Source organism: Lygodium microphyllum, chromosome 14 (assembly GCF_053477565.2).
Source record: "Lygodium microphyllum isolate KBCC chromosome 14, Lygodium_microphyllum_v1.1.10, whole genome shotgun sequence".
Taxonomy (NCBI): Eukaryota; Viridiplantae; Streptophyta; class Polypodiopsida; order Schizaeales; family Lygodiaceae; genus Lygodium; species Lygodium microphyllum.
In genome coordinates, this window is record NC_141148.1 from 124776638 (window position 1) to 124794443 (window position 17806).

At 44.9% G+C, this 17806-nt stretch overlaps 1 protein-coding gene across 4 annotated transcripts in view; it reads left to right on the top strand.

The window, feature by feature from the left end:
- Positions 1–5969: 5969 nt before the first annotated feature.
- Positions 5970–17806, top strand: part of LOC148026071 (signal transducer, putative (DUF3550/UPF0682)) — a 75665-nt gene continuing 63828 nt past the window's right edge. For all 4 annotated transcript variants that reach the window (XM_087693311.1, XM_087693312.1, XM_087693313.1 and 1 more), the window contains exon 1: positions 5970–6714. In XM_087693311.1, coding sequence (XP_087549437.1) covers positions 6235–6714 — 480 coding nt within the window. In that variant the 5' untranslated portion in view covers positions 5970–6234. The remainder of the gene's footprint in view (positions 6715–17806) is intronic.

The window sequence follows — 17806 nt, forward strand, 5'->3', positions numbered from 1 at the left end:
CCATCTTTCAAATATATCACATGAGGATAGACTATAACTACTTGGGTAAAGTGGTGTACAACATTCACTATTAATGTTTACACTTTTGCGAGTAGTTCGATCCCATGCTTTGAATGTCTCAATGTGTTGAAAGTGTCTTTCTATATGCCAAATTTCTTGAAATACTGCAAACTAAGCATGCAAAATCTCAATCATAGTACTCCAAGCCTTCATTTTGAAGCAAAGGTTTGAATAAGGGATATTAAGTAATTATCTTAAGCCTCTCTTCCTCAATCAAATGACCACCACCTATTGATTCCACATGTATTTCATGCAATTGACTTATTCATTGGATACTTGTCCAAGCCTCAAACTCTTGCCAAATACATTTGAGGCTGGGTCAACTAGCAAAATATTTCCAAATTGGATCCTCTAGAACTTCTAAATCCAAGTGCAACCTCAATCAACTTTTTTTGGATCATTAAGATTGGCATGTTCTATTTTCTCAAATAGTGTTTGACTTTTTTTTTTTAAAAGCCTTTGGTGAGGCCTAAAACCCTTTAATTTAAAACCCATAGAGTGTGTTGAATGCATTCTTGGCATATTCCAAACTCACTATTGGACAACCTAGCCAACATTAAAGGTAGCCCCCAACCAATGTTATAGGGAATCCCTTTGTTGTTGAATATCATCATCAATGATGTGGGGATAACCATCACCGATACATCAATTAATTTGATAACTACTTGCAAATGCTTAAATGTATTTTAATGAAATGATCAAATCCCCTTCCCCACCCTTGCAAAAAAAAGGGCAATGCTCACATGCATGAGTGCACTCTTTTTAGCTTGATCGTTGGGAGCGAGGGAGGGAGGGAGAACAATTTATTCGTGCCTAAAAAAGGCCAAAATAACTTATAAGATGATGACACCATCTAGATCGGGATATAATTATTTGGAAAGGAAATACTAGACAAAAGCTAAAAGCACGCGCGCGCGCGCACACACACACACACACACACACAGAGTAATGCCTATAAAAGGCCAAAGTGGCCTATGAGATGATGAATTACAACCATCTATAGTGTGATACAACAATATAGTAAACAAAATATAAAAGCTACAATTTGAAAGAAAACCCTAGTCAAATGAAGATGTGTATCGTCATAAAAAAGCCCTAATTGGTCCTTCTTCTCGCAAGGTAGTGAAGCCTTACATATGATCATCTTATAAATCGTGGATAATGAGGGCCTCACCATTGATCTCCATTCATCATATATGCAACTCAATGGAATGCATAGATCAAGCCTAGCTCCCCTTATACCTATACTCCATGTAATAATGTGGACATCATCAATATATCAAACACCCACAACTTAGTGTAGGGCTCTTGAAACTACACCTTTGAGCATATTATCTCTAGACCACCTAACATCGTATACCCTCATGTCTATCTAGCCTCTACTACCTCTCCATAGAAAAAGCAAGCCTTGTGAATAAGGCTTCTATCTATGTATAGGAATCCACATACTCCTCCTACCCATTAGTAGACACAAGGGTTGATCTCCAAACTCATTATGATGTTTTCTTGGACATTATAATTGTGGTTTTACCAAGGCTCATTAAAAAACCATTGTCTTGTATGTATGAACGTAGTGTGTCGAAATGTCTCTTTAGCCCCTGTGGAGAGCTAGCTATCATCACAATGTCATTTGCATATAAAAAGAGGGGTATCCAAGTATTTGCTAGCTAACCTCCTTTATTCCCTCATTGGAAGATATGGCCAAAGATCTCATATTAGATATTCCAAATGGTGCTAGCCAAAAAGGACATCCATATTTCACTATTAAGGTGGAATGAACAAGTCATGATAGACCCAAGTTAGATGTCCACACTTGCCAATTACTATGTTGTATAATGCGATAATCCTTGAGTGACCTCCTTAGGCACTCCTATGTCATAACGCTTTTGTATCAATCTGAGTCTCAAAACTGTATCAAAAGCTTTGCAAAGTTACACAAGGCAATAGTAAATCCATACCACGAGCTCTACCCTCCTCAATAATCACTATGAGTTTAAGGATATGATCCAATGTAGAGAGGCCTCTCCTAAATCCTACATGGCTGTGTGCTTTGAGACTTGTTCTCTCTACCCAACAACTCAATTCATGGTCAAAATTTGAGGCATATAGCTTGCTCAATATGTTATTGACCATAATTAGTAGGTAAAGTTAGATCACTTGACTTGAGTATAGACATAATTGTGGTAGTGTTGTAGCTCTTTGGAAAGCCTTTAGATGTATGTACTTGTGTTAAACATATATCCAAGAAGTCATTTCATCATCTCACTAACATGTATCCAGTGTTCAGCCATCAAGCCCACGTGATCCTATGACTTACCTATGCAAAGCTTGCTAGGAGCCTCTTACACCATGCTCTTTATGAATAAAATAGATGTTTATGGAAAAGGCTTCAATAGATCAAAGAGAGGAGGCTTACTTTCCATTGTGTAAATATTGGTTGCATAATGTCTCAAATCAGGAGATGTAATGGAAGTGGATGAACAATGCTTACTAAAAGGTCACGAAGCCTTTCTTTAGTCCTCACTCAAGAGCAATTGGTATAACTCTCTCTCAAATTGGGCTAAATTAGCTCACTTCTTTTGCTTTATGAGGTGTCTGAAGAGGATTCATGCTTGTCTGTGAGTTGTGGCTCCTAGTGCCAACTTTCTCTATATACAAGTTCTACTCTCACGACACTTATCACCATATCAACTTTTCCTAGGTATTAACTTCAAGAAAGCTCTTTGTGTGGGTTGTGAGTGAGAAAAACCTCGTACTAGTTGCATACACAACTTGACCAATTTTTCATGTGAACTCAAATAATAGAATGTGGGGATCAGCATTATCAACAATCAAAATATCTCCCCTTAGTAGATATGCTTGGTCTCTTTGTAAATGTGACATACTAGATACTACTAAGACACATGGGGGATCTATCCATGACTAAACTATAAGTTTGTTGTGAATGATAAGTAAGCATGGTCCATTGCAACCCTAATGGGTGTAATGAGATTATGAGATCTTGAATACAAGCAATAAGCATAGGAGGGGCAAGTACATAGTCCACTGGGTTGGCACCATATCGATGAGTGTGGCATATGTGGATGCACCTAACAAGGGCTATCTTGTTAGATCATTGACTAGTATGGGTCCACGTATTGTGTCCATCTCTATATGGTATTTTCCATACTTTGTGTATTACCCCACATCACGTGGGGTTTACTCCATCTCCAAATCATCCATCTTGCCCTTGTAGCATCTCTTCCAATGCATAAAAAAATATATACTTCATGACAAGCTCTTGGCATTAATGTCCAATAAATTGACATCTTCCTCACTCAAGAACAATGAAATGTCCTTATCCAAAATTTTGTATGGTGATTGCCCCTTGGGTGGGGTATATTGGGACATCGCAAGAGGCAAGTAGCATATAGCAATGTATAAAGTTCATTTCTTACTCCACACTCTCACATACACACTTAGCATGCTCACCTCTATGAACTACTTGAATCATTAGGTACAAGTTTCTTCCTAAATAAAACTGCCACACAACCTCATCCATGACTATCATGCTTAGTACATGTTTCCCTCTTCTATGGTAACTCCCATGTGTACCCTATCACTCTTAAAGTGTGTGGGCCTTGATGTGTCACTAAATAAAATACTATGTCTTTTCCTCTGCTTCCTACTCAAACATACCAGCATCCAATTTGAACACTCCATTGTAGTAATAAACAACCACTTTAATGCTAGTATCACAAGTCTCAAATCATCATACATACATATGAGCACGACGTGCACACACACACAAAAAGATTTTCTAAAGACTTGGTATAATTTTTGACATCCTCTTTTATATCTTAGCATCCATTCAGCATGTTATAAAAAGCATTTATGAATGCTCATTGTAGTAATTACATCTCTTGTCAAGTCCCACTTGCTATGAACTAGACGTGGTGGGTAAAAACCTTCTCCTACTACTACTTATACGAAGTTTGGATCACAGAAACATGAATATAAAATGTTTCTTCCATATGGCTACTACCATACATCAGTTTATGTAATTCTAACTATACATATGGTTTAAACTATTGTAATTTTGGGCAATTTTGCATATAGATATATATGGGTGATCTCTATGCATAAATATATTGATGCTGCTTTACATTAGCTTATGTAGTACATATTTGTTAACTTGCTATAATTTTTTGAACTAGTATGATTATGGATACTGTAAAAGCAAAATCATCCCTTCACGAAGTAGATGAATTATCATGCATGATTCATAACTTTATTTTTAGGTTAATACTTTTCTATTAATTCCTTTTTCACCTATATAGAATAGGAAAAATGGGAAATGAGGAGTTGATTGCATGTATTTGCCTTTGATATGATATGCATGTACTCTTATCCCTTTCTAATGTGGGTCTGGTATGAGGTAGGCATGTTAAAAAAAATTTATATTACGATTAAAAAATCCTACCCTCATGGGTGTTACTACAAGTTTATGTCTGCTCAATATATTTGCTATTTAGTCCCCACGAACTTCACTCCTTATTCTAAATATCTAGGACGACATATCCATTAAACTTTAACTAACTTTAATTGAAAAAAACCCACCCACTCTATCATTCTTATGTCGTGCCTTATTGGTAACTTAGCTTCTCTCCAGCCCTTGGGGCATTTAAACTTGCTTATACGATGTTGTCATTAATACCCACATACATGGGTTAGTTTATACAATAGCTCTAAGATTGGGGCACTACCCAATCTAATCGGTAACAACAAACCTATGTGGTCTAGCATTTCCCATGCTAAGAACTACTTGCCCAAGCCTATGCTTCAATGCTTGATACATTTCATATGGGCTCATTATCTATATAAAGCTCCAAAAACTGCCTCCTATACTCAACCTACATCCATCTTTGTGACTACCTCCAACTTTCTCTAAGGAACTTCTACCTTAAGATAGATGAATGGTTGCATCTAAGGTAACATTAAACGAACATTGCTATTGATGCCCACAACATAAGCATTTTTATCTAGTCCTTACTAATAATATGCTTACTTGGTTTGCAGGTAATAAGTGGCATCCCTCCCTTTTGAATTTGGTCTCTTTTTTTGTAATATGTCTATCTTATCATGTACTTTGAATTAATACACATATGGCATGATGGAAGATTATGGACCTTGTCTTTGATGGACTCTCATTGTAAATATCCTTTTGAATCTTAAGCAATCTATATTGGCTCTACCTAAACACACACACACACACATGTATGTATGTACGTATGTATGTGGGGAGAGAGAGAGAGAGAGAGAGAGAGAGAGAGAGAGAGAGAGAGTGTGTGTGTGTGTGTGTGTGTGCGTGCTAGTTCAAGGTCTCTTATTGCGAGCATTTACAATCAGAATTGCACCTCCTCAACTCAAAATCATTTTAAACTCAACAATGTGGGTCAAAAATCTAGTATCCATCAAAGAGGCATATGGGACTCGAATGAAGGCAGACATATGGAATGTTTCACATAGTCAAGTAAGGAAAAGGCACATATAATGCTAGCTCCAATTATTTCTTGAAAGGGGCCCCTACGAGTAGAGCTATTTCTCGTAGTTGAAATAACATTCTTTTGAGAGAGAAAGAGAGGCGCGATAAAAAGAGGTGAGTAAAACTTAAAAAAAAGAGGTGAGTAAAACTTAAAATCTATCAAATTGTCCATGGGAATTGGACTTAACTTGTATTGACTGGAAATCCGCCAGTTGGTGCCCGGGTATCGAACTTGGCTTCTCACTCGATGCGGAGGCCTTATCGGCTATGTATGTTAAAGGGCCGAATGGGTAGATTCCAGGTTTTACGTTAAGACTTAACCCCCCCCCTCCCAAGCCCCCTTCTCTTTCTCTCTCTCTCTCTCTCTCTCTCTCTCTCACACACACACACACACACACACACGAGTGTTCTTTTACTTCTGCGATACCCACGTAGCGCGCTGTCTCTCTCTCTCACACACACACACGGATTGAGAAGAAAAACCCGTGAGTAATGTTCTCAGTAATGGTGTATAGCACAGAGCTTCGAGGGAAACTACATGCTTATGGATTGCCCATCAACATAACGCCTTACGAAGAGACGCATCATCAATAAGCAGGAAGAGAGCAGGCGCATACTGCTCCATCGTTGATACCAAACAAAATCAGTCGATGGCGTCTGTCAACGAGACATACTGGGCTCTCGCTGACAAAGCTGACAAGAAGTTTGCACGCTTGCGCGACCTGCCCCTCTATGGTGGCAGCAAATGGGATTCCTACTTCCACAAGGCATTCCAGGTCTACACCAAGCTTTGGAAATATCAACAGGAGAACCGACAAGCCTTGGTAGATGGAGGCCTCAAGAGATGGGAAATCGGCGAGATTGCATCGCGAATTGGCCAGCTTTACTACAATTTCTACCTCCGTACCAGTGATGCGACCTTCCTGTCCGAGTCGTACATCTTTTACGAGGCTATCACGAGCCGTGAGTACTTCAAGGATACCGGCAAGGATGCAATCCTGGCAAACAAGCACCTGCGGTTTTATGCGCGCTTCATTGTTGTCTGCCTGCTGCTCAATCGCCGAGAAATGGCTCATCGACTCACTCGGCAGCTCCGGACCCTTGTCGAGGATTACCGGCTTACTTTCCAGGTCAAATTTCAAGTTTCAACATCTTTGACGTGCAAAAGAAAATGCTACCCAAGGGCGTTAAAGGAAATCCAATAGACTCAATGACTTGTGTGTGGTTAGTCCGCCCAGTGATCTATGGTTTGCACGCTTCTCCCTAAGTCATATAACTTTGCAACATTCTCACTTACAGTTTGGTATCTTCCCTTATCCCAATGGCACCTTAAACGTCTTCTTTCAAACAGACTCATTCATATGAACCTTACCCTGTGGAGCTGTATATTATGTTGAAGGTGATTGAAGGAAGTGGGCATATCCTTGTTTTCCTTGACATGCATCAATAAGAGCTCAAGTATAGTTTGACAGGCTGCTCCGATGTCTTCCCCAGCTTTTGAGCAAAGGGTTGCATTTTCTTTTCTCAGCTGCTGTTTAGCTATAAGCTCATCCTAGAAATGCGGCGGATGCTGTTGGATGGTGTGCTTGTGTTCTAACATGGATGTACTGGGCCTCTTCTTCTTGAAAAGTGGAAATGCAATTCGAAGAATTCCAGCCTCCTTTAGTTACAGATGGATCAGTTGATGCATCTGAAGAAAACTCAAATAAGGAAACTCTACTGTGGTTATTGTTGGTAAAGGAAGAGACTGAGAAGGCCTAACCCCCACTCAGTGGTGCATCACCCTAGACAGTTGTGGCCTATACATAGGCTGCCTCTCCATTCATTCCACACCACCACCCACGCTCTTTGCTCGCGACTCTTCTTTCGTCATCAGACACCCTTCCTTCCTCTCTCCAGCCCTTCCATTGCCCTCACACCCCTTCTAGTGGACATTGCGGTTTGTGGTTCATGGCTCTTCTCCATCACCATCTTCTCCCTTAGCTTCGGGCGCCATCACCTTTTGTGTTTGGAGCATCTTTCACGTGGTGTCACCATCCCTTTGCTTGGCGTCATCTCCCTTCTCCTTCAGGCTCCACTGTTACCTGTGTTTTGCTGTCTGGAGGCTTCCCCCTTGGCGTCAACTTCTCCAGTTAGGTGTCAATATCTTCATGCTTGGCATCATCTCCACACTTGGCGTCAATTTGTGCAGCCTTAGGTACTTGTGCTTTTGGGTTGATAGGCTCTCACAGGCTGCATTTACCCTCCTAGTGGCCGCCCCTTTACTTGGCAACCTCCATCGCATTAGGTGTTAGCTCACACAAGCCGTTGGCATTTGCGTTTGCAGCCTTGGCCCACCTCGTGGTGTTCGAGGATTGTGCTTTGCTCCCTCAATAGTTGGTGATTATCTTCTTGCTCCCTGACGACATCAGAGGAGTGCGCTTTGCTCCTTTGATAGCCGTCCTTCACCTTCTAGTGATTACTTCGATAGCCCATTGCTCAGAGATTGTGTTTCGCTCCCTTCACAACGTAGATTCCCCATAGGTGCTACTGCCTGATTTAGATAGGACAGTGTAGTTATCTTCCAAGCTTCGGCTTTGCTATAAGCTTTTCTTCACATAGCATGATTTATTGCTTCATCATCTTGCGCTCGTGTTTCTGAGTTTCTCCCCACAGACCCTACTGTCTCTCTGCATTGTCACATATTCTAACATGGTATTAGAGCGCAGGAGCTTAGAGAGCTAAAGATCCTATTCATTGGAGAAGGCAAAGATAGGTTGTGGGCTCAACATCATATGCTGATTCTCCCCTTCATTTCTGTTGCATCACTAGGAGATAGAGATACCCTTCTCTTCCTCTCCCTCCTATCCTCCCTTTTACAGGTTGACACTCCAGTGCTATTCTCCATAAGGAGATGGACAGACCACTAGGTGCTCCTCCTCCGACATCACTGAACCTCCCATCGATGCTTGCCAACATTCACCTTTGCTCCCTACACCATCGGAGTACATGCGTCTACACCTAGGCACTTGTTGTGCCATCTCTCCCTTTTGGGCGACAGAGTTTATTTCTACACAGGCTTTCTTATCTTTATGCTCAAGGCAACAAGATGCATTCAATGCGCACTAAGTCCTTTCAAGCCAAAGGAGGATCATTTGGTAGCTTGATCTCCTTGAGACCACCGCAATGTGCTATAGAAGTTTCTTCTACTGCTTCTTGGGTTTTAGGAATGCCACCTTGATAACTTGCGGTTTTGTAGTCGGCATCATTGAGAGACAATGATTGTTGGTCGCCTAAAGGCCACCACACGGCGGGGAGGTTTCCCCCATCCATTTGTGGGTCTAGTGGCTACCACGGCCCATTGCTCCTCCACGGTCTACTCCATTGAGAGCCTGGGAATGTTCCCCACCCTTGGCTCAGCTTGAGCCTCCTATCCCACCCTCTTCTACTCAGGTTTGAGAAGACACCTCTGGGTGCTCTTTGGCTTTTGTTCCTGAGCTTCGGATACCTTCTTTAGCACGACCATGGTACATCATCAAACACCTCGGGGTCTGTGATCCATGAGTTGGAGTCACTGCTCCCAGAACTGTTTAAGCTCCGAATGATAGTCCGATTAGAAATAGATTACTTGCCCTTAGAGGGGGATCCTTTTTCTTTGCCCTTAGAGGGGGCACCTCCTTTTCTTTAGCTTTAGAGGAGGCTTCTACTTCTCTAGTTTGAGAGGAGGATCCTACTACTCTCGAAGTTATTCACCCACCATCTTTTACTTTTGAGGTTTGGCTCTCTTTCGAGCAGCTTTACCGCCATTGAAACCCAACGTCTAGAAGATCTATCTTTGATCAAGGCCCTCAGCTTTTTAGCGGTGACTTTATGACTAGGCCTTTGTATTCCTTCAAGCATGGTGTAATGGAGCTAGTGGCTTCTCATCCGAGGTTGTGTTTCAGGTTCTACTGCTCATTCGGACTCTTGACTATCTTCACAAGTCTCCTTTTAGGTGGCATTCTCGGATTACAGGGCAGTTCTTCTTCTCTTCACCTCACTCTTTTTGTGCTCTTTTTGGGCCTTAGAGGGGGTGTTGAGAAACCACATCATTTGGCACAATTTCCCTTCTTCTTTTCCATTCTTGGTTTTTGTTTCTAGCCTCAAAAGGGCTTTCTAGGGCCTTTTGAGAGTGTTTGAGCGCTGCTCAAGAGACTTCAATGGGCGAGACTCGAGATTGTTTGTGCCTATATATTTGGCACTGCCCATTCGTTCTTCACTTACACACACCATTGCTTTATTCAGTTAGTCACCCATAATCTCTGTCTCTCCTCTCTCCTTTCGCCATCTCCCCCCTTCCTGCTACCAAGTGCCAATCCCCTTTATCCATAGGGCTGCGTTTATGGTTGCAGGCTTCTCCTTCACAGCTCGTGTCATCATCCATACCTTGGTGACAACACTCCATTGCTTGGTATCGGCATTTGCAGCCTAGTGTCAGCTCCTCCTCCTCCAAACGGGCATCACCTACTTTCATTTGACTGTTTGGACAGCTCCTCGATCACCTAGTGTCATCATTCATAGGGGCGGAAGATCAACAATAACCCTAACTTTCGAGAAGTCAGTGGCAATGCCATTCTTTGACACCACGTGCCCTAGGATGCACCCATGTTTCACCCAGAACTGACACTTTAAGGGGTTCAGGGAGAGATGATATAGGTGACACCGCTCAAAGACTGCTCGAAGTTTGCCCAAGTGTTCTTGCCAGGTCGAGTGAACACACAAGTCGTCCAGAAAGACCTCAAATTCCTTGCAAAGCATGTCTTTAAATATGGTTCACATGAGGCGTTCAAAGGTGGCTGGGGCATGAGTCAACCCAAAGGGCATGACTATATGTAAGCAAAGATGCCCCATTCGGTGGCGAAGGCAGTCTTATGCTTGTCAGGACTGCAGAATGCACTTGCACCTGATTGTATCTAGAGAAGCCATCCACGAAGCTATAGGCCTCTGAGTGACATTAGATTTAAGAGGTCCTTATTACTTGCATTTGTGTAGCTTGGCACCTTCCTCCATCTCTTGGTAGCTTCCCTTCATCAGTCATCATCTCCAAAGGTTGCCTTGATTTGCATTTTGCAGCTTGTGGCCTCCAAATTCTCCTCCACCAGCTGCGTCACTCCCCAATAGTTGGTGTAACTCATTAGGCTTATGTTTGTAGACTCAAAGGCTCCTCACCCTTGAGTGGTAGTTTCCTTGCTCCAAGCACTAGTCTTCATCCTTGTGTTGTAGATTTAGAGGCTCCTCTTCTTCGACAACGCTCCAAGCGACACCTCATCATCCCTGCGTTTGCAAACTTAGAGGCTTCTTTAGCAATTTCCCTGCTCCAGGGCATCTTTCATGCTACAACACCCTTGTATCAGATTCGCTTCATTATTTCATTCATTCATCTAAGTTTCTCCTCTCTTCTCAATGTTTCTCGTACACATTGTGTTTCTCCTTGCATACCCTACTCTCTTTGGTTGCTCAATCATTTCTTGATAGCAAGTGCCCCTTTGGAGGGTGGAGACGTAGGGCCCCCCTCAGAAGCTGAAGGAGGAGCCCTCGTGGAGGGCAAAGAAAGCACATCCCCCTTTGAATCCCCCTCTGAGAGAGAGGGAATCTAAAAACTCATTGATCATGAACTTCAAATCATCTAATGAGGAAGGAAGTGCCGCCGGCATCTTTGGTGGTATTGCTGCACTTGGTGCCAGAGTGCAGCAGTGCGGAAGTGTAGGACTGAGAGAGAGAGAACGCAGAGAGAGAAGGGAGAGAAAGAGACAGTGGACAATGAAGATCTGCTGTATAAAGTATGCTGAATACAAAGATATACACGGGCGCAGTGCGCTGGACTGCGTGTCTCCACCTCGACAATGCGACCTGCTGTCCACCTCGAAGTCTGCTGCAGTCTGCACTGTCTGCTGTCTGAAATCTGTGAACAGAGACAGAAATCTGCACGGCACCGGTCTGTAATCTGCGACAGAGAAGAGTGGCCAGACTGCTGGAAACGTCGACTATAAATAGTCGAAAACTGCCTGAAAATAGGGCGCCAGAAAATAGGTCGGCTGCATTTAAATGCAGCCGACTAGGCTGCAGGCAGTCGGACTGCCACGTGCAGTCCGACTGCACAGTCCGACTGTGCAGCTGCCCTGCTGGTCCGACTGTGCAGCTGCCTGCCCTCCAGTCAGGCTATGATCTCTAACACCCCCTCTCAGAGCCTGGACATGGCAGAAGCCTGAGGGATCTGGAATGTTGCCGAAGTAGAGCCTGAGGAAGCGCCTTCGTAAACAAATCCGCAAGATTGTTCTCCGTCTTGCAATACTCCACAGTGATGGTCTCATCCAGAAGCTTTTCTCGGATGAAGTGGTACTGAATCTCAATGTGCTTCGTCCGGGCATGAAAAACAGGGTTCCTTGCCAATTCAATGCAACTCTCATTGTCACATCGCAGCAATGTAGGACGAGTCTGGGGGCACCCAAGCTCCTCCAACAATCTCCGAAGCCACACAACCTCGCATGTGGTGGAAGACGCGGCCCGATACTCCGCCTCAGTAGACGAAAGGGCTACCGTGGGCTGCTTCTTGCTACTCCATGAAATAACACCTGCACCCAAAGTAAAGCAGTAACCTGTTGTAGACCGCCTGTGGTCCACGTCACCGGCCCAATCCGAGTCACTCCAACCTACAAGTACAAGATCTGACCCATCTGTCCCTGCGGGGTAATGAATCCCCAAATCAGACGTCCCCCTCAGATACCGAAGTATCCTCTGAGCAGCCTGCCAATGCACCGTCTTAGGTTCACTCATGAACCCTGCCAAGAGCCCAACAGCAAAACATAGATCAACCCTGGTGTTGAGAAGCCAAATCAAGGACCCTATCAACTGTCGATAGCGGGACGCATCCGCCAAAGGAGAAGCTGAATGGGAAGTGGCCTTCCAGTGCGGATCCATAGGAGTAGAGAGGGCCCGACAATCTTCCATCTCAAAAGACACCAAGAGCTCCTATACATATCTCTGTTGGGAGAGAAAGATCCCCCTCTGAGATTGATAAATCTCATGGCCTAAAAAGAAATGGAGTAGCCCCAAATCCGTCATCTCGAACGTCCGATGTAAAGCTGACTTTGTCTCCTGGACCTGCTGTGCATCATCACCTGTGACAATCAAATCATCAACATATAATACAAACAGCACACAACCATCCTCGAAAGTGTGAACATACAGCTGCGGATCGGCCTTGGACCGTCGATATCCCAACTGAGACTGGAGGAACGAATCAATCTTCTCGTTCCAAGCTCGCGGGGCCTGCTTGAGGCCATACAGGGCCTTCTTCAACCTGTAGACTTGCCCATCTGAAGAACCAAAGCCAGGAGGCTGCTCAACGTAGATCTCCTCCTTCAAATCACCATTCAGGAAGGCCGACTTCACATCCAACTGATAAACAGGCCATCTCCTATGGCCAGCCAAAGCAAGAACAACTCTAATGGTTGCCATACGAGCTGTGGGGGCAAAGGTGTCATGACAGTCAATCCCTGGGCGTTGGGCAAAACCCTTAGCAACAAGGCGAGCCTTGTGCTTATCCAAAGTACCATCACTGAGATATTTGGTCTTGAAGACCCACTTGACTCCAATCACCTTCTTCTTCGGGGGACGTGGCACAAGTGACCAAGTGCCATTCCTCTCAATAGCCTCCAATTCAGCTTCCATAGCTTTCTTCCATGGGGCGGACTGTAAAGCCTCCTTCACGGAGGTGGGCTCTCGATCCTGCATAACACGGGACAGCAAACAATAGTTGGAGCAAACAAGCTCCGAAGAATGCGCCTGGTGCCTCCGTGACCGCCGCGGACCATCCTGCGGTCCCCACTCCTCAGGAACCCCCTCGATCCCTGAATCACGGAGTGTGTCACGGGCCCAGCGAGGAGGAGGCCGAACCTCCCCTCGTCGTTCTCCATTAGCAGAAGACTCTGGAATATCCACCGGTGGTAACTCCTCAGAAGGGTCCGGTGGAACAATAGACTCTGTGTCAGAAACAGAATCATAATCAAAAGGCACGGGTTCCAGTGGAACTGTCGAAGGAGCCCAACTCTCCCCTGGATCTCCAAGAACGGGATGCTCCTCACCCGTTGAAGTAGCCGGAACCTCCACAAACTGCACATCACGGCTAGTGTACACATCCCGCTTGACGGGATCATACAGTCGGTAGCCTTGGGACTGGGAGCTGTAGCCAACAAATACCTGTTTTCGGGAAGCCGCTTCAAATTTATCACGGTGAGCCTTGGGAATGTGAACATAAGCATCACACCCAAAGACTCGAAAGTAAGAAACATCTGGCTTCGTTCCAAAATAAGCCTCAAATGGAGTCATCCCTTCCACGGCCGAAGTAGGGGATCGATTAAGAATGTGGACGGCAGTAGCCACAGCCTCGGCCCACAGAACCTGAGGGGTCTGTCGGTGCTCCATCATGGTGCGCGCCATCTCGATCACACTGCGGTTCTTCCGTTCTAGAATACCATTTTCTTGAGGAGTATTGGTATTGGCAAACTCCTGGTGAATTTCTCTATCTGCACAAAACCGAGCAAATTCATTAGACACAAATTCACCTCCCTTGTCGGATCGCAAGGTCTTCAACTTCCGGCCTGATCGGTTCTCCTCAAAGAGAAGCCAATCCTTGAAGTGCGAGAAAGCTTCTGACTTTAGTGCCAAAAAATAGGCCCATGTCATCCTGCTGTAGTCATCCACGATCAGCATGAAGTACGAGCTCCCACGCAGGGACTCATTCCTCATAGGGCCACATAGATCCGTAGATACTAGCTCCATCGGTGAAGTAGACCGCCGCGAAGCTGTGTGGGGAATGGCATCCCTATGCTGCTTCCCCCGTATGCAGGAGACACATGGCTGCTGGCTCACCACTATATCCGGCAACCCTCGAACAAGCTGTCCATGTGACGCCCTCCGAAGATAGTCATAGTTCAGGTGACCAAACCGAGTATGCCATAACTCAGACTGTGACTGTGAGGTAAGAAGAAGAGTAGAGAGGGCAGTGGTAGACTTCAGTTTGTAAATGCCGTTCTCCTCATATCCGGATGAGAGAACCTTCCTCGATCCACGATCAAGGACTCGCATAGTAGAACTGTCAAACTCCACCAAAAGACCAAGGGAGCAAATCTTATGAATTGAAAGGAGATGGTACCCTAATCCTGGTACATGCAAAACCTTTGAGGTATGGGTGCCACCTCGTCCATCCGGAATAAGCTGCATCTTACCCCGACCTACAACAGAAACTGAAGAGCTGTCTCCAATGAGAACCTGCCCATGCGAAGGTCGCAGCTGGGCAACACCATCTGATGAAGGAGTCATGTGCCGTGAGGCACCACTATCAACAATCCACTCTCGAGCTTGGGGAGCCGTCATCGCAGCATCAGAAGCATTAGGTGAAGCGTCCTCAATGACAACTAGATGTAGAAATGCAGCTGATGAGGGTGCAGCCACTGCTCCAGAATCCTTGGGTTCCTTCTTCTTGGTGTCCTTCGAGTCTTTGTCAGGGCAATCCTTCTTCCAATGGCCAGTCTTTCCACAAATATGACATGTGGAGTCTTTGTCCTTGTCCTTCTCCTTGTCCTTCTTAGACTTGTTATCCCCCTTCTTCTTCTTTTGGTCCTTCCCCTTCTTCTGAGAGGCTTGACCTGTCAACGCCTCCGTTTTGGAAGCATTCTGTCCCTTTAACTGTTCCTCTTGGTCCAAGACCATAGGAACCAACTCTTCCCACCGAAGAGTAGACTCTCGCCCTGAAGCAATAAGGGCAGAGTAAAATGTACCGAATCGTGGTGGCAACTGGGACAATAGTGTGATCGCCATGTCTTCGGAGGAAATCGGCTTCCCCGCATTCTGAACCTGCATCTGTAGCTGCCTTAGCTTGTTAATGTGTTCCCTTAGCGAAGAAGACTTATTGACGGACAAGGTCCGCATCTGTACCTCCAAAGAAACCCTCTTCATTAGGGTCATCCGATTGTACATTTGATCAAGCTCCAGCCATATCTCACGAGCCACCGTCAAGTGCTCGATGTGAGCGATCACGGCTGTAGTGCATGATAGAAAGAGAAAGGATCGAATCCTGGCATTCAGTTTGTCCCAATGAGACTGGGCCCTGGCCAACTCCGCACGAGCATTGGAAGAGAGTTTGGACTCATCTCTTACCGAAGGCCGGTCAATATCCTCCTGTACCAACTCCGCCAAATCATAGGACTCAAGGATGGCCAACATCATAACGCGCCAAATGCGGTAGTTGTCGCCGTCGAGCTTCTGATCTGTAGGAAGAGCCGGTAAGACAGGCAGAAAGCGCGGAAAGTCATCCGCAGTCATGATGTAGTCTTCCATGAAGACAAGATGCATCGACAGCCTGAGAGAGTTGTTGAAACCGGTCCATAATCGCCTGGAACTCCAAGTCCATCTCTGTAGACATCTTCACCTGCAATGCCTTCTCAAACGCAAAAGCAGCCCCCTCTGACTGGGTAAACTCAGCTTGCTAAGGCTCTTCCGCGTCCCGAAGCTTCTTCACTCGCCGGAGGCGATGAAAAAGCAAAACCTGCACTTTTAGGTTGAAAACTCAAACTTCCTCCGCGTTAAACAGCAGTAAACAGCAGCAAATCCACCACCTGTACTCCTTTCCTGTGCGCCCACACTCGTTTCAGCCTTGTTCCAAGGCGCAGCACTCCTGTCTGCCCTTAAACGCAAAAAACGCAAATTTGTGTCGCGATGGAAACTCCCCTTCAGGTTGATTTTGCGCTCAGTCAGCCCTCAAACACTGCTCTGATACCATGTCAGAGTGTAGCGGTGCGGAAGCGTAGGACTGAGAGAGAGAGAAGGGAGAGAAAGAGACAGTGGACAATGAAGATCTCCTGTATAAAGAATGCTGAATACAAAGATATACACGGGCGCAGTGCGCTGGACTGCGTGTCTCCACCTCGACGATGCGACCTGCTGTCCACCTCGAAGTCTGTTGCAGTCTGCACTGTCTGCTGTCTGAAATCTGTGAACAGAGACAGAAATCTGCACGGCACCGGTCTGTAATCTGCGACAGAGAAGAGTGGCCAGACTGCTGGAAACGTCAACTATAAATAGTCGAAAACTGCCTGAAAATAGGGCGCCAGAAAATATGCAGGCACGTGGCAGTCCGACTGCACAGTCCGACTGTGCAGCTGCCCTGCTGGTCCGACTGTGCAGCTGCCTGCCCTCCAGTCAGGCTATGATCTCTAACACTTGGGTCCATACACAGAGGACGGCACTCTCCTCAGCCGCTCCTAGGTGAGTCAATGGTTGTTGGACATCTCAGCTCCATGAACACCCACATATGTATCATCTTTTCCATTCATTCATTTTCAGCATCCATTCATTCGGTAGATACTCTTATCCCCTTTTTTGTGTTTTAGGCAAGCTGTGCCATAAGTCCCTTCATGTGAGAGATGAATTTTCCCAAATCTTCTCCTTATCGATATTCCAAGCTAAAGAATTCAATTTTAAGGAAGATTTTAGTATTTTTGCCAGTGGCTCCATAGAGCTTTTCAAGCTCATCCCATTTTTCTTTAGCAGTGTTTAATTGATCAACATGATGAATCAGGGATTCATCTAAGTATAACATTATGATCGCTTGAGCACGTTGGTCATCCTCTATATCAACCAGATTTGCAGAGTTTACAGCTCTACTGCCTTGAATGAGAGGCCAATACCCTCTCTCCATCATTTTGTATTTTATAAGTACCTGCCATGGGTGGAAATCTTTGCCATCAAACTTTCGAATTTGAGGACGGACATCAGCATATGTTGTGGTCATTTGGAAGGTCTTACCACTTGTTAGGACAAGGGCAGTGTCTAGTCCCTTACAAACTTTCCACTGAATGCGGAAGCAAATCAAACAATTTGAAATCAAAGTTGCAATGAAGAGAAAGGCTGAAAATCATATAAATGTAATATTTCAAAGTATGACTGTGGTGGTCCTTTCTTATGTGCAAACTTCTTCCGAGGTTTAATAGTCTTTTTAGGTTTTAATGAAGTAAACCTAGACTGGACTTCAGGCTCCTCCTTGTGGTATGGCTTAGTGGATGAAGCTTGTGTTGGACAAGGTTGGTCTATGATCTCAATGCTTGTTGCTGATGATTCCGAGGAGAGTACAATGACACTCATGCTTTTGATTTCATTGACCAGTGTACTTGAAACAAAGTCACTCACGGTATGCAATACACTTCT